Source organism: Exophiala oligosperma (assembly GCF_000835515.1).
Source record: "Exophiala oligosperma strain CBS 72588 unplaced genomic scaffold supercont1.4, whole genome shotgun sequence".
Taxonomy (NCBI): Eukaryota; Fungi; Ascomycota; class Eurotiomycetes; order Chaetothyriales; family Herpotrichiellaceae; genus Exophiala; species Exophiala oligosperma.
The window spans coordinates 1010198-1026527 of record NW_015622821.1 but is presented as its reverse complement, the minus strand read 5'-3'; the positions used below and the strand labels follow the sequence as shown (position 1 = coordinate 1026527).

At 52.7% G+C, this 16330-nt stretch overlaps 5 protein-coding genes across 5 annotated transcripts; 3 read left to right on the top strand and 2 right to left on the bottom strand.

Annotated features, from left to right (window-relative positions):
* Positions 1–242: 242 nt before the first annotated feature.
* On the top strand, positions 243–4088 carry PV06_04498 (uncharacterized protein; the record flags this gene model as incomplete). Its single annotated transcript, XM_016405399.1, has 1 exon — positions 243–4088. The coding sequence occupies one exon, from the start codon at positions 243–245 to the stop codon at positions 4086–4088; it is 3846 nt and encodes a 1281-aa protein (XP_016263605.1).
* Positions 4089–4101: 13 nt separating this feature from the next.
* On the bottom strand, positions 4102–6594 carry PV06_04497 (uncharacterized protein). Its single transcript, XM_016405398.1, has 3 exons — positions 5850–6594; positions 4707–5795; positions 4102–4617 (listed from the first exon to the last, which is right to left on the bottom strand). Exons 1-3 carry the CDS (start codon positions 6129–6131, stop codon positions 4501–4503), a joined length of 1488 nt encoding a protein of 495 aa, XP_016263604.1. The 5' UTR covers positions 6132–6594; the 3' UTR covers positions 4102–4500.
* Positions 6567–8935, top strand: PV06_04496 (uncharacterized protein; the record flags this gene model as incomplete). The annotated part of the gene is made up of 5 exons (XM_016405397.1): positions 6567–6643; positions 6696–6824; positions 6878–7029; positions 7084–8244; positions 8309–8935. The coding sequence occupies 5 exons, from the start codon at positions 6567–6569 to the stop codon at positions 8791–8793; spliced, it is 2004 nt and encodes a 667-aa protein (XP_016263603.1). The 3' UTR covers positions 8794–8935.
* Positions 8936–9408: 473 nt separating this feature from the next.
* On the top strand, positions 9409–11374 carry PV06_04495 (uncharacterized protein; the record flags this gene model as incomplete). The annotated part of the gene is made up of 8 exons (XM_016405396.1): positions 9409–9602; positions 9655–9666; positions 9720–9812; positions 9866–9918; positions 9978–10414; positions 10475–10877; positions 10934–11012; positions 11066–11374. The coding sequence occupies 8 exons, from the start codon at positions 9409–9411 to the stop codon at positions 11292–11294; spliced, it is 1500 nt and encodes a 499-aa protein (XP_016263602.1). The 3' UTR covers positions 11295–11374.
* Positions 11375–13347: 1973 nt separating this feature from the next.
* On the bottom strand, positions 13348–16330 carry PV06_04494 (uncharacterized protein). Its single transcript, XM_016405395.1, has 2 exons — positions 15381–16330; positions 13348–15277 (listed from the first exon to the last, which is right to left on the bottom strand). Exons 1-2 carry the CDS (start codon positions 15425–15427, stop codon positions 13774–13776), a joined length of 1551 nt encoding a protein of 516 aa, XP_016263601.1. The 5' UTR covers positions 15428–16330; the 3' UTR covers positions 13348–13773.

Genomic DNA, 16330 nt, shown 5'->3' with positions numbered 1-16330 from the left:
GTAACGGCGAATGATACTCCAGTATGAAGCATGAATGCAGTGTGAAGATGACACGCCCACGTTCTGCTCCCAAGGAGCACTACCCTCCACTTCGGCGCCACCTAGCCTAGTGCCAGGAGCAAGGCCCCAAGGATCAGGGCTTAGGTTTGAAATTCCAAAGACACTCGCAGTGAGTGACAATATTTAAACTACGAGGTTCTCTCTGACGCCGACATGGAGTCTTCGCAAGCACAACCACAAATATGGCAGAGAAAATCAAAGTCTCGATTGATCGCGGCGGCACGTTTACTGACGTCCATGCCATCGTGCCCGGAAAGCCCGACATTGTACTCAAGTTGTTGTCTGTTGACCCTGCAAATTATCAAGATGCCCCTACCGAAGGCATCCGCAGAGTACTAGAGGCCACTGGAAAAGCGAGCCCTCGTGGAGAGCCGCTGAGTCTGGATAGAATCGATGTCTTACGGATGGGAACAACTGTTGCTACCAACGCATTGCTAGAACGAAAAGGCACCAAATCAGCCCTGCTTACTACCAAAGGCTTTCGGGATCTACTGCGAATTGGCAACCAAGCACGTCCAGATATATTCGACCTATCTGCGAGAAGACCTGATGTTCTTTTCGAGGCCGTCGTCGAGGTGGACGAGCGCATCATTCCTGCACATCAGAGAGCCTCGAAAGACGTCCTTTCGTCTTTTCGATCCATCACTGGTGCTACTGGGGAGACATTTCATGTGCTCAGAGAACTCGATATCCCGGCTGTGAAGGCAGACCTCCAATCCCTCAAGGACCAGGGCTACCAGTCTATCGCAGTCGCCCTACTCAACTCATTCGCTTGCCCGGAACACGAGCTAAAGATTGGAGAGATCGCGCAGTCTCTAGATCTCTCAGTGGCACTGTCTTCCCTGTTGCAACCCATGATCAAGGTCGTGCCTCGCGGGATGTCTGCCACTGCTGACGCCTATCTGACTCCTGTGATCAAATCTTATATCGATTCTATTTCTGCGAACTTTAGAGGAGGTCTGTCTGGATCCCATGGCTGTCGAGTCGAATTCATGCAATCTGATGGTGGCTTGGTGGATTTCCGTAAGTTCAGCGGTCTTAAAGCTATTCTGTCTGGACCAGCTGCCGGTGTCGTCGGCTATGCCGCCACTAGCTGGGATGCCCAGTCTCGTGTGCCAGTCATTGGGTTTGATATGGGAGGGACATCGACAGATGTGTCACGTTTCGATGGTCACCTCGACCATACCTTTTCTTCCAGTATCTCCGGGGTTAGTATCCAGGTACCTCAGCTAGAGATCAAAACCGTGGCAGCAGGGGGTGGCTCTATCCTCTCGTGGCAGAATGGCCTATTTATGGTCGGTCCTGAATCAGCAGCCGCACACCCTGGTCCAGCATGCTATAGAAAAGGAGGTCCTCTCACCGTCACCGATGCAAACCTCCTTCTAGGACGATTATTACCAGAATATTTCCCCAAAATCTTTGGCCCTACAGAGGACCAGCCCCTTGATCGAGAAGTTACGCGAAACAAATTCGAAAAGTTGACCGAGGAGATTAATTGTGCTCGGAAAAGGCCTAAAAGATTTACGCCCGAGGAGGTAGCCCTTGGATTTCTTCAGGTTGCAGATGAGTCCATGACACGGCCAATCAGAAACTTGACCGAGGGTCGAGGCTTCGAAACATCGTCTCACCACCTTGCCTGCTTCGGCGGTGCAGGCGGCCAACACGCCTGTAACGTGGCAGCTTCCCTCGGCATCTCACGCATCATTATTCACAAGTATTCCTCGATTCTGTCAGCGTATGGCTTAGCACTCTCAGAGGTTGTCCACGAAGCACAAGAGCCAATGGCTGCAGAATATGGAAGCTCTCAGGAGCTCATTGCGGAGAAATTTGACAATTTGGTTGCAAGGACCACAAAAGAGCTCGTGGGGCAGGGCTTCACCGACGATCAAGTCAGACATGAGCTTTTCTTGAACATGAGATATGACGGCTCAGACACAAGCCTGATGATCCGCAATACTCAGGATGGAGACTTCGCCAGGCTCTTTGTGGAACGCCACAAGCGCGAATTTAACTTCACCTTTGACCGACCTATTCTCGTGGATGATATTCGGGTGAGAGCAATTGCAGCTTCGAAGACGGTGGTTGAGGATAGTCCATTGCAACAACTCAGGAGAGTTAAACCGTGCCTAGCCGGAGAACCTACGCAGCGAAGTCAGGTCTTCTTTAACTCGGGCGATGGATATGTCGAAACGCCAATTTACTTCCTGAACGAGCTCAGATCAGGTGTCAAGCTACACGGGCCTGCGATCATTATCGACAAGACCCAGACGATCGTCGTCGTGCCAGATGCGGTCGCAAATATCCTCGAAACGTGCGTCGTTATCGATTTGAAATCGACACCTCGAGAGAAGTTAACAGAGGACCATGTCGATCCTATCCGATTAACCATTTTTGGCCACCGGTTCATGTCTGTTGCTGAGCAGATGGGCCGTACCCTCCAAAAGACTGCGGTTTCCACCAACATCAAGGAAAGATTGGATTTCTCATGTGCTCTGTTCTCCCCCGACGGCGGCCTTGTCGCTAATGCTCCTCATGTGCCTGTTCATCTCGGGTCGATGCAGTTCGCAGTGCGGTTTCAGCACCAAAAGTGGTTAGGAACCTTGAAAGACGGAGATGTGCTTGTGGCTAACCATCCTATGTCCGGTGGAACTCATCTACCGGACGTGACTGTAATCACGCCAGTATTCGCGCAAGGCACCAAAGAGATCATCTTCTACGTCGCATCCAGAGGCCACCATGCAGACATCGGAGGTATTCTGCCTGGATCCATGCCACCAAACTCGACTGAGTTGTGGCAAGAGGGCACTGCCATTGAGTCCGAAAAGGTAGTCGAGAATGGAGTGTTCAACGAAGCACGCATGCGACAATTGTTTCTTGACTTCCCTGCGCGTCACCCTGGATGCTCAGGCAGCAGAAACTTGAACGACAATATCTCGGACTTGAAAGCCCAGATCGCTGCAAACGCGCGGGGTATCACCTTGATTCAGGGATTGATCGACGAGTATAGTCTTCAGGTCGTTCAGCAATACATGTACGCGATTCAAGAAACAGCAGATCTGGCAGTCCGTAATTTGCTGCAAGCTTTGCATAAAAGTCAGGGAGGCCGACCCCTCGAAGCACTGGATTTCATGGACGATGGTACGCCCATCAAGCTGAGGATTACAATCGCTGAAGACGGCTCTGCAGTGTTTGACTTTGCCGGCACCGGGCCCGAGGTGAACGGCAACATCAATGCCCCCGAAGCGATCACACATTCTGCCATCATCTACTCTCTCCGTTGTATGATTGCGGCAGACATTCCCCTCAACCAAGGCTGCCTGGCGTCCATTCATGTCAAGATACCCAAACCAAGCATCTTGAGCCCTTCGCGAGCCGCCGCCGTAGTGGGCGGGAACGTGACGACATCCCAACGAGTGACCGACGTAGTCCTGAAAGCACTGAACGCGTGCGCCGCGTCACAAGGGTGCCTCAACAACCTGACGTTTGGTGTCGATGCTCAGAAGAACCCCGCGACGGGCGAGATAGTCCCCGGTTTCGGGTACTATGAGACCATAGCTGGCGGCGCGGGCGCTGGAGCGACCTTCGACGGCGAGAACGGAGTGCATACGCACATGACCAACACGCGCATCACGGATCCTGAGATTCTCGAGAAGAGATATCCATGCATCCTGCGGAAGTTTCAGCTCAGAGAAGACTCTGGGGGCAAGGGGTGGCACAAAGGTGGAGAAGGAGTGATTCGAGAAATCGAGTTTTTGACTCCGCTGCAGTGCTCGATCCTGTCCGAACGCCGTGTCCATCAGCCCTACGGCATGGCTGGCGGTGGCCCAGGAGCGACCGGGCTAAACTTGTGGTTGTGCAAGGATGCCGTGACAGGGCAAGACAGAACGGTCAACATTGGAGGCAAGGGAAGCGTTGCGGTGAAAAGTGGGGATAGAATCGTTATCATGACTCCTGGCGGGGGCGGTTATGGCAAGGCAGAAGATGGGAAGGCCAAGATGAACGGGACATTGGTCAATGGACATTTTTGAGATCGACCAAGGTCCTCCCTTCGCTGATGATACTGTACTTTGAATGCTAGCTAGCACAGTAATAATCTAACGCTTGAGCTGACTCTTAAGACTATGCTCCGACATCAGTCACTATATAGCTTCGCAACCGCTCCGAGCTGCCTGTGGAGCGAAGCCATTGTACCCGTCAATGGCAGTTGATAACGGCCACATCACAGGCCGATGCAGCAAATTTCTATGGGGTTGAAAACAACCGGCCCATTAGGTCTGAAACAGGTGGCTATCTCAGACTGTATACATGCCCACCATGTTCTCTTCTGACACATTGTGGCATCAAACTATAGATTGGTTCGAGAGAGAGACTATGTAGAATACACCCGACCCTGTGCGTTCGTTTGAGGCAGTTCAAAATGCCATCAGGTCGATGTGTCTCTTACCATTGACGCGCAACTTCTCTTTTATAGAGTCTCATCCAGATGGGAGGTGCATACTTGACCGCACTGATCCTGATTTGCTCTTGAAGATTTTGGTCGGGGTTGACAAGTGCCATCTATTCGAGGGATTTGGGTCAGTAAAAGAGTCAGTCCGAGCTCTCGTGGAAAGGAGCATTTCCAGGAAGGGGGGGGGGGGGAATCTCACGTCAAAATTCATCACCAGCAGCGGAAGGGCCTTTTTCAACTCCAGCCAGGCAATGTGAAGTCCCATACAGATACGCTTACCGGCGCTGAAGGCGATGAACGTCCGGTCCATGCGGCGCCTCTGCTGCTCCGACGCTTCTACCCAACGTTCTGGTCGGAAAGAACCCGAGTCTCGACCGTAGACAGCCTCGTCGAGCATTGTCGCATCCATCTGACTGGCCACGACGGTGCCGGCCGGAAAGTACCGGCCGCATACGGTGGCACCGCCTCTGGGGACGACTCGATCCAGACCCCATGCCGCGATGGGCATCAGGCGCATGGATTCTTTGAGGACGGCCTCGAGATATGGCAGCTTGTTCACCTGGGTCCACCTGGGTGGGTACGACATGTCGCCGCTCTCGAGAGCCTGGTGTAGTTCGTCTCGCAGTTTCTGCATCGCGCCCGGGTTCCGGCAGAGTAGATGGAGTGTGTACGTCATCGTACCGGCCGTGGTGTCTGCCCCGGCTCCAATGGTGGACATGATGATTCCGAGGATCTCGTCGTGTGCCACCAGGTCGGGGTGTTTGGCCTGCCCGTCGAGGAACTTCTGCATCAAGTCTCGGTTTGTCGTTTGGCCGGGGGAGAGTGATCGTGCCCTGATCTTCTCCAGGCCGACTCGGGCCAAAGCACTGTTGGCCTGCTTCTTCACAATCGAGGCAAATGAGCCCTTGAAGAGGTGGTGCTCCAAGGTCTGCATCGCAGACCATCGTCCCCAGTGGTCAAAACGACCGATGATGGCTTCGAGGATCCCATCCACGTCGCCTCCCTTCTGCATGAATCCCAGCGATTCGTTGAAGGCGAGGCGCATCAACACATCCACCGCCCAGAGCTGCAGGTAATGTGTGATGTCGAGGGACGTGTGCTTCCCAAGTACCTCCAAGAGATCCTTTCCAGAGGCGTCGATGGCCGACTCGTAGTCAAGCAGAGAGTTGGTCGTGAACGCGCTCCCGACAGATCGTCGGACAGCAGTGTGTTGCGCTTCACTCATGGCAATGATGCTAGGAACCGCCCGGCCGCCACTGATGGGCGCAGCAGGATGGTAGGTAGGAGCCTGTTTCGCGTTAGTCCGGACTCGAGGCAAAGGAAGAAAACGCTCGTTGTCTACCTTTTGCCAGACAGGATTGGTGGCGTAGACGACAGGAACGGCATCAGGATCGCTGATGCTGATATGGTTGGGGCCGATACGGACGAGTTGGCCATATTTTTGATGGAGTCGTACCAGTCTCGCCGAGTAGCCTCGCGAGTTCTGCGCTTTCCATCGCCACAGATCCGTGAAGCCGGCCAGGAATGGACCGGGAATTGAAGCGAAGCGTCGATAAGTCGCGATGCTTTTGCAGGCGAGGAGCAAAAGGACCAGACCACAGAGAACTCCTGCCAGCGACAACATTGCGATGAGGACTTCTAATCCCGCAGGCGCTGCTAGATCTCAAATATGTCGATTGTAGCATCAGTCTCGGCGAAGGCTGTGCCGGCCGTATCATTAATCAGTTGTTCTCGACACCCCCCTGAACGTGACGATTCACCGGGATCCTGGTATCATGGACGTAGCTTTCGCACTCAACGGCTCCGAGCCACCCTTGAGAACTGGCCTCGGGGGCCATCGTCCAAGCAGGCAGTGTTTGCATCTAGATTCCAAGGTGTGCTCGACTCGGAGCGTCCTCCGCTCATCTCGTCCTGCCCCTTTATCGGGACGGTATCCCGATAAGGTTCAGACCATCGGCCCGGTTTCTAACCACGTGACCTCGTCTTTGGCCGAACTCTTATCAAGAGTCCCCACGGCAATCGAATACCTCAAGTTCTCCCCTCCCACTCTATCGACGGTATGAATGACCAGCCCACGCGACCAGTTGGTCGGAAAAGGCGTCATTCGAACGACGCTCTCAAGCGTTCATCGGTTGCGTAAGTGTGCTCCTCGCGATTGGAAGTCAAGATGTGGACTTACGGAGTTCAGTTGCGACCGATGCCGCGGCAGGAAGACGAAATGCGCGGGGACATATCCCCAACCCTGTGCTGCATGCGTAGATGCTAGACAGGCCTGTGTCTACTCCGACACGGAAAAGCGCGTCACGGTCCCCGAAAGGTATGCCGAAGGGCGCTCCCCACGTGTCCGGCGAAGACGGCTGATCGGTTCAGCTACCTACACAAGCTGCAGGCCCACGCTCGGAAGGCGAACTCACAGACCCGGGCCAACGCCGTCACGTCAGCGGAGGATGCGTCCCAGGATGTGGACTTTGTGGCCTTTACCGGAACTGACAACTGGGTTTCCGGCGGCCAAGGACAGTACTGTATGGCGAGAGACAGCAGCTCGATGTGACGAATGGTGCTGATCGGCCCTCCAGACTACATGGGCAATTCCTCTTCGACGTACATCGCCAACAGGCTTGTTCCGACCAACGAGGCCCTGACTTGGCATCTGTACCCGCACTACGACGACGCTTCCTGGCTTCGACGGCCGGTCAACGGGGAAGTGCCGCAGTTGCCTCCGTTCGAGTTTGCGAAGCGCTTGTACTCTGCACAACGCTCCTACATCGGCACCATCTTTTCCTTCCTCGACGATGACGAGTTCTTCCCGCGCTTGGAGCGCGTGTACTCGCGACCTCCGGACCCTGCTGACCAAGAAGCGTGCCTCGTCTGCTGCCAAGTCTTGCTCGTGCTCGCCCTGGGCCAGATGTACTCTGTCAACCAATGGACCGGCAATGATGGACCTCCGGGCTTCGGTTACTTCAAGTCGGCGTTGAAGTTCCTCCCGGATAGCCACGAGGACAACTCGATCCTGTTTGTGGAGGTGCTGAGCTACGTGGGCTACTACATGCAGACCTTGAATCGCAGAGACGCCGCCTACCTCTACCTTGGGTTGGCGATGCGGATGGCGATTTCACTGGGGCTGCACCAGGAAATCACCGATCAAGAGCTCGACCCCCACGAACGGGAACGCCGACGCCGCGTCTGGTGGTCTACCTATAGTCTAGACCGGCTGCTCAGCGTAACTTCGGGCCACCCAATCTCGATCCAAGACGATGATATCGACGTGCTGCTCCCTAGCCCGACCGAGGGCGAGAATCCCCACCTGCCGATGATCCTCAGATGTTACACTTCCTTATCGAAGATCCTTGGCCGCATCGGAGAGGAGATTTATAGGAGGAAGCAAAAGTCCGGAACGAACCTTGGTGCCTCGGTTCAGAACGTTATGGACAGTCTCTCCGACTGGTTTCGGCAGATTCCGCCCGACTCGAGGCTCGAAATCTCCGACCTGGACAAAGAGGTCCGCCGAGAGCAGGTATCTCTCTATCTCTACTACTACCAGTGCATCAACATGACCGCCCGACCACTGATCCTCTACGCGGTCCGCAGGCACATGGCAACCATCGCTCAGCGGTCCGCGACGGCGCGATGGGAGGATGGCCTGCCGGCAGGCATGGTGAGTGTAATTCAGGCTGCTATTGCTGCTGCGCGCTCGAGCGTTTCCATCCTGGACAAGGCGACCAAGTTCAATCTCGTAGGTACGTGGCCTCTTCCTCCTTCAGTCTCGTAACAAGCTTCACGTGTATTGAGCCCTTGCTGTAGCCACGTATGGTTTCATCGACGGGGAGCAGGCATTCTCGTCAGCCCTCCTGCTGGTCATGGTGAACATGGCCTTTCCACATACCGCGATTGATGCCTCTGCCATGGACACTTCACTCCACGTGTTACAAGGCATGGCCGACAGGGGCAACAGATATATTCGTGCGTGCCATTCACTTCTGCACAAAATAAGAGAAAGCATCAAATCGAGGCCGCCTTTAGAGGCGCAGCCGGAAATGACCTCCCAGAACCAACGGCTGCAGCAGGGCAATGGTCAGCAGCTTTTTCATCTTCAGCCAGCTGCTTTAGACCCCGTGGCTGCAAACATGACGGACTTGCCGGATACAAGTTGGTCCTTGGCCATGGACGACGACGTTGGTCTGTGGACGGAGGTTCTAGACTCTATTGGTATTGATATGGATAGGCACTGGGTGGAGACGGCGCTGAGGGCCGAGGATCCTCTGATGATGGCGATGAGGAGCACGTAGGGACCGTTTGTGCTCTTTGTATAGTACTGTGTCATTAGCTTGGCCGAATGTTGGCGCCTGGACGCCATCGGCAGATGTGACTGTTCTCGACTTCAAATTTGTGTATCTCAATGAACCAAGATGTCCGGACGGCCAATTGTGTCCCCAACCAGACTATCCGCCTCGAATACCTTTGTGGTGCTGGAGACAGTCCCAGCGGTCCCTCCTCTTGCAAATAGGAGTTCCCGGGCCGGCCGTCCGCACAGAAACAGGTCAGCTGCAGTTCTTACGGACTTTGAGCTTCCCAGTGTCTCTGAACCCCGAACAGAACATTTGACAAGTTGTCGGCTGGGAGATTAGTGCCAAGATGGCTTGGATCTGTGTTATCAGGAGTTCGAAGACCATGATCGGGATGGACCTCCGATCGACTTATCTCTGCCTCGACCCACAGGGTTCGCTGCTGACCTAACGGCCTCCTGGCTAAAGCGCATCCAACATTGATATATCGTCCTGTAGAAACCACGATGCATGAAAACTCGACTTTTGATACCTGTACTCGACTGCAAGAGGACCACCCAGATCCTGCATCAACCAAGCTGCTATACTCGTCACTCTCGCGGTCACTTTCTTCGTACAATGGCTGACCTAGTATCCGGGGACTCCAAAGAGTCGATCAAAGGGGTGCAAGCTTGCCCTGAGCCAATTGATCATTCCATCTCCAACGGCGACACGGACTGGACTGTTGCTGAAGAGACAGCGGTTCGGAGAAAGTTCGATCTTGTGGTCACACCTTTGTGCACCGTTCTCTACCTGTGCTGTGCTATTGACCGGTACGTCGTTCCAAAGTCCTCTCAACGTCAGTCTTCTAACGGGTAGAAACAGCTCGGCCATCGGGTAGGTCTTCCCAATTCAATCTTCTCAACCGATCACGGTCTCACGCGTCGAAGAAATGCCAAGATCGAAGGTATGGGGGATGACATCGGCCTTGTGGGCTATCAGTACAACATCGTCCTGACGATATTTTTTTGCATGTATCTGATGTAAGAGAACTCCCCCTTTTGATGGTTAGCAGCAAGTCGTTAAATTTGCCAAGGGTCGAGGTCCCCAGCAATATCATTCTGAAGAGCGTCGGTCCAAAGTGGTATCGTAAGTGTCGTGTAACGTCCTCGTCTCTTCACCCTCGACAGACCCCTGACGGATCTCAGTTCCCGGCCTAACCTTTGCTTTTGGGCTTGTGTCCCTCTGCACCGCCTTTGTCGAGTCATACGCCGGACTGGCCGTCGCCCGGGCATTCCTTGGTATCTTCGAGGGCGGTGCCATGCCGGCGGTCGCGTTCATACTCAGCTGTTTCTACAAGAAGAAAGAGCTGTTTCTGCGCATGTCCTTCTTCATCGCGTCGAGTTCGTTGGCAAACTCTTTCGGAGGCCTCTTGGCCGCAGGTTTGTCGGAGATCCCGCGATGGGGTTCGCCCTCGGCGCCCTTGCACACGTGGCGGAACATTTTCTTCTTCGAGGGTCTGATGACGATGATGATTTCTGCGTCGGCCCCCTGGTTCCTACCCCAGGGCCCGGCGACTGCAAGTTTTCTGACGCCGCGACAACGCTACATCGCCGCCGAGCGCATGTACCGCGAGATCGCAGCGGTAAGCCTTGCTCTCAAATCCAAAGAAAAAACATCCGGCACGATATTGACAGGATAGCAGCATCCAAAACAACGTGTCGGCTGGAAACACGTCAGGTCTGCCATTTTCAATGTTCACACACAGGTCTGTGCGTGGACATTCTTCTGCTCAAACGCAGCGGTTCAGAGCTTCGGTGCCTTTGTCCCCAGCATTCTTCGAGCCTTTGGCTGGACTTCCACCGAGGCCCAGCTCAAATCGGTGCCGCCGTATCTGGTTGCGTGCGTATGCACGGTCGCTCTGGGCTGGGCCAGTGACCGGGTGGGTCAGAGAGGCATCTTCATTGCCGGGGTCCTGCCCACTGCCATTGTCGGCTTCGCCATGCTGCGTTGGACGGACAGCGCGTCGGCCAAATACGCTGCGGTTTTCTTGAACGCCATCGGGTGCTTCGCAGCGAGTGCGGGTATGTTGAGCTGGGGGATCAATAGTGAGTCCTCTCCAAGTGATTTGAGTCACAACATGCAAGACGCTGACAACATCCAGACGCTGGGAACCCCGCGGCTGCAGCTGTAGCTGGAGGTTACATCGTGGCCATCGGTACCATCGGAGGCGTTGTCTCCACGTAAGAAATTCTGCAGAGAGTCGTGCGGACGAGAGAGACTGACATTGTCACAGATGGACTTATCTCCCGAGCGATGCTCCCGACTACCACAAAGGCCACACCATATTCTTCGGCTTGATGCTGTTCTGCTTTGCATTGTCCCTGCTTGGTATTGCCCACTGTGTGTACGAGAACCGCCTCCGGGCGAGTGGAAAGCGAGATCACCGCCTGGACGGGGTAACAAGTGACGAAGCTAAGATGAATAAAGGCCACAAGAATCCGGAATTTCGATATATGTTGTGAGTTCTTTGTGGGACAAGCAGCCGATAGAGAATGCGAAGTAGTGGACGACAGTCATGATCTGGCGTTACGCACCTCAGCGGTAAGGTGGTCTGAGCCTATCAGTTCCGGTAGGGAATATCACGTACCGGTGCTAGGAAGACAAGTCTGAACCTCCCGCATGAATTCGAATCAGTATATACGTTTACACTCTGTCGTGTGTTGCTAAACCGTGAAAGCGTAGTCCGGGGAATTCCTTCAGGCCTCCGATGTTGGATCACTTACAGAGTATGTACCACCATCTTGGAGTAGATTTGGCAAATGCGACCTGTGCTAAGGTCTTGCACCTCTACATCTTCTGCATTGAATCGTGCTGGACATACGCTCGGCCTATCTCTTTCAGAGAAGTCCAATTCAGTCCAATCTAAGCACAGAGGTGACAAGGTCTCCTCTGATTGGTCTCATGGCACTCCCCAAGGCATCATCGTCAAGGAAGAAAGGGTCTGAAGATGTGGCTGGAAACATTCACCAAGCTGAATATTTTTTGGAGTTTTAGACCCCCTTTGTTTTGGAACTTGAAGACCATTACTACATACTTATCCTCTAGGACGAATACTTTCAAGTCGAGCAGATGTTCGTTTTCCCCTGCAAATGTGATCCTGTGTGTACCATTGTACGTGTATGTTTGTGTTTCACAGATGATGACTTTTCCCTCTGATGAACAACCACCATCCCTCCCTACCCACCTCATCATAGTGTGCTGTCACGCCATTTACCTAGGTCCGTCTGGGACCGATGCTTCAAAATCAAAACCAAGTCGGGATGAAAAGAATTGGTTGATTGAACCTTTCCAACAAGGCGAAACCGACACTTATATTGCACACGTCGAGGCAGGGGTGAAGGAATTGGCGAAAGATCCCACCGCGATGTTGGTGTTTAGTGGGGGTGCTACCAAGAGAGATCAAACGTCCAAAACCGAAGGGGATGGATATTTTGTGAGTTTCGCCTTTACCTGGAATATGAAGTTATCAATATGAACAATGGAAAACCGAATATGAGAATGTGAGTGCTAATGGATTTTCCAATGTCTAGGACGTCGCTTTGGAACATGATTTTTTTAATCTCGACACTGATACTGATATGGGTACGAGTATGAGTACAAACACAAGTAATCTTCGTGATCGAATCTTTATCGATCGTTACGCGACAGATTCTTATCAAAACATCTTGTCAAGTTTAATACAATGGCCGTTGTTTGTTGATCAATACAACAAATCCAATACATCATCGACTCCGTCGGCGACACAGAACTTTCTACAGAGCGCCGAGGCGAGTTCGAGTGCGAGTGCGAGTACCAGCGGGGTCATGGGCGACAAAAACACATCATGGCCAACAAGACTCACCATAATCTCTCACGAATTTAAACGGGCTCGTTTTCTGGACCTACACTTACCAGCCATACAATTCTTGTCGTCTGAGGACACCCCGTCAGACTTACACTCACACTCACACTCACAATCGAAAAGTATAAAATATATCGGTGTTGATCCACCATTTGACGAGGTCAGGATGAAAGAGATTCAAAAAGGTGACGAGATCCGTGGCTATGGAGCTTGGAAGGAAGATTTGTACGCCTCGGGAGAACTTTTGAGCTCAAAGAGGTTCAAGAGGGGTTGGGATCCTGACGTCTTTAAAAAGCAAGTTCTGGACAAGTATTGTAATCACCATCACCATCAAGACGACAAAAATTGTCACAACGTGAGGGATGTGTTGGAAAAAGTCATGTTTTGGAACGACCGAACCAGTGGTGGAAGATTGACCGAGGAAGATGTACCTTGGTAAACAAACGATCCAATACCTAATCTACCTTACCTGAGCTGAAAGTCCATTTTACTGCACAATGTACAGAAAATATGATGAAGTTGGATCTTACGAGACTTGGGGAGTCGTTGTCATGTCAAGATTACCACACTCCTACCTAGGTAGATAGCACACGTATTTTCTTCTTCTAGACAACAAGTCGGTTTGATACACCTTACGAGTACATTTTTTGGGATACAAGGTGTAAGATGCAAAACAGAGACACAAAACATAATCACATACTGCTACTGTGTAAAATGTACCAAGTACCTATACATATCCTGTTCGTCTCTTAAATCCAACATACACACACACACACCCACGCATATGTACAAAAACAAGGTCTCGCGGGCGCCTTCTGATCCTCGTTTACCGTCACACACAAAAAAAAATCCATACTTGGACAAAAAGATTTCACAACCAAAGTGCGCAGCAGCACCCTCCCACCCTTTTTTTCCCAAATGCTCCTGTACCCCCGTACCTTGTCCCTCTACCGGTCCCAGCTCCCCACGTTCCATCCCTTTTTTTCGGTAATACAGTGTCGAGAAAACACATGTAGGTGGGAAACGTCCTGTCTTATCCTACACAAAAAAAAAGTAAAAGACAAATTCAGCAAAAATCAGCAAGTTCATGTTCATGTCATTCACTCTTCTCGATAAACAGACCATCCATCATCAGCTCCGAACCATGCCCTCGCCAAAGCGGCGCCACTCTCGGTGGGTTGGCTGAACGCCACTTGGTCAGGTTCAATCTCCATGCCGTAAATGAATTGACTCATGACACATTCCAGCAAATTGTTCGCGATGCCCTTGTGTCGGAAAGCTCGGCTCGTCCAGATGCGGCTAACGCCCACCACGGCGAGGTGCGTCTCCTCCGAGATACTGATGCTTGACGAAGGTCCCGAGGAAGTCGGGCTGGCTACCGGTGTTGGAATCTGAGGCTTCCCAAGGGGTTGATCTGCTTCTTCGCCATTGAACTCTGTAGCGGCTGGAGTCGCTGGGCCGGTCGTCTGTCGGAAATTGGGTTGGTGGCGGTCATTCAGAGACATGATTTCGCCGGTGGCGGTTTCGGTCGGAAGGACTCGGTGGGCCTTTGTTATTCGCTCCGCGAGGCAGATTCCCACGCACTTGTCCTCGATGATGTGCAAAAAGGCCTTGTAACGATCGCATTTCTTCGTGTTGTCGTCGTCCTTCTCGTCTTCCAGAGCACGCTGACTCCACAGATCCTCCTCTTTGATTTCCACGCTCCCAAGCTCCTTGTTGACAATCGAAAGCACTTTCTGCACCGTTCTACGTGCAGGCAAGGACAATTTCCGGTCCACCACCACAACACTCCCGGGGATGTGGGCCACTTGGTAGCACCATCTCATGGCCGACTTGAGGAACGGCTTTCCGAGCTCGATGCCAGAACTGTCGCGATGGTGAAACATGTGATGAAGCTGGTTGTCCTCGGATGACGTGGGTACATAGGACATTTGGCATTGTGGACATGTCGTTGGGCCAGTTGGTTGGCCTAGATCCAGCACCGTTTGGACCAGGTTTTGTTTTGGTAACGACGGTCGCGACACTGGACGCGTAATTGACGTCTGGTCCCCTTCTTGCCTCTCCGACGCGTCTGTGCTTGCTGGTTGAGAGCTTTGGGCGCGTAGGCTCGAGTTGAAAATCTCAGAGAGTGGCTCCGAGTCGTGACGCGTAGGTTCCGTTCGGACTGGTGCGAGTAATTGTGCTTCGCGTTTCCTCTTTGCATCTTTCAGTTTCTTCATCTCTTTTCTTGCCTTGTCAATTGCCGAGAAGTTGAACTTGCGAACTTTGATCCGCGGTGGTGTGAGTTGTAGGATGGGGGGAGGAGAGGATGGTGGGGTGATGGTGCTGGAGCCTGGGCCTTCTTCGTGTGATTCTGCCGAAAAGACAGTACTGTTCTTTCGCGACGGCGAGGAGGAGAGTGCAGCTACACTGGTCTCGCGTATGGCGCGTTCGAGGCTATCCTCGAGATCAATGGGTTTGATGATCGCGTTCTCGTTGTATCCGCCGGAAGTAAAAGACGGCGCGTTCCAAGTATCCTCGAGGCGCTGGCGCTTTGGCGGACGATAGTCCTCACCATCCCAGGCGCGCCGCACGTTACGGCTGTATGTTCGCATCAAGAGGCCCCTGAGACGAAAGGAAGATTAGCGAGTGACGATATTGACAGGGGTGGGATGCGATTGCAATTGCAGGCAAAGATGCAGTCTGGACGGGATGACATGGAACATACCCTTTGTAACTGTTGGTGACCGTGTATGGATACACAACAGGTGACATGGTCGCGTGTATGTGAATACGATGCGCCAGGAAAGTCAGTGAAGGAATGCAGGTGAAATATAAGGTACTCGGTTGGAAACTAAGAATAAGGATGTGCCGGTGTTTGGGAATCGAGTGGGAACGCAAACGCGTCTTGGAATGCAGTGGTGCCGGTTTTAGGCTTGGAGAGGAATCGGGAGGGTTGATGGTTGGGTTTTGGCGAGTGCCGCGAGACGATGCGAGCCGGGGAGGGGGAGATGATTTGATGAATGATCAGACGTGGCTTTGAGAACAGCTTGGGGGGGAGCTCGGGGACCCTTTGACGCAACTGTCAATCACAATGCCGGCACCAACCAGCACCCAACAGGCGAATCTGTCGCCTACAAGGCAGCCAAGAAGAGTCGCTTGCTTCCCCCCTGCGTTTGACTGGGAGGATCCCGGCTTTGTTTCTCCCTTCCGCTTTGCCCTACCCGTATTCTGACCCCAGTTGCTTCTGTTCGTCTGGAGAAGAAGGTTGGACAGTCTTTCGTATGGTGTTTTTAATTTAGAATGCCGGATCCAGGTCGGGAATTTTTGTGACAGGGTTTTTGTAGGTCAATATTGTACGAGGACCCGTTACGCTGATAAATAATGAGAAATGACAATGAAGATGACGACGATATATCTCCTGATCAAGTATCGGCTAGATCAGCAAGGAAAGTGTCGAAGAGAAGAGATCTCGGTGGATTGATTTCTCGATACTGGGTACAGTACTCGTGGGATTTCGATCCGATCAATTTCGTTGGATTAATCAATCAGGGGTTTTGGAAGAAGGAAGAAAAAGCACCGTGCCGGTCGGTGTATATTTATGCTGAAATTCTGCCAAAGAACAAGAAACATGAATGAACGAGACAATGATTCTGGAGAGGAAGATGGGATATGAAT

What these genes read in the sequence shown, in the direction of transcription:
- PV06_04497 (XM_016405398.1), bottom strand. Translation starts at nt 6,131, where the DNA reads ATGTTGTCGCTGGCAGGAGTTCTCTGTGGTCTGGTCCTTTTGCTCCTC. An exon ending in CCAATCCTGTCTGGCAAAAG is followed by an intron (nt 5,796 to 5,849) that starts GTAGACAACGAG and finishes AACGCGAAACAG; the next exon opens with GCTCCTACCTACCATCCTGC. An exon ending in TGCTGGTGATGAATTTTGAC is followed by an intron (nt 4,618 to 4,706) that starts GTGAGATTCCCC and finishes TCCCTCGAATAG; the next exon opens with ATGGCACTTGTCAACCCCGA.
- PV06_04494 (XM_016405395.1), bottom strand. Translation starts at nt 15,427, where the DNA reads ATGTCACCTGTTGTGTATCCATACACGGTCACCAACAGTTACAAAGG. An exon ending in GTCACCAACAGTTACAAAGG is followed by an intron (nt 15,278 to 15,380) that starts GTATGTTCCATG and finishes CTTTCGTCTCAG; the next exon opens with GGGCCTCTTGATGCGAACAT.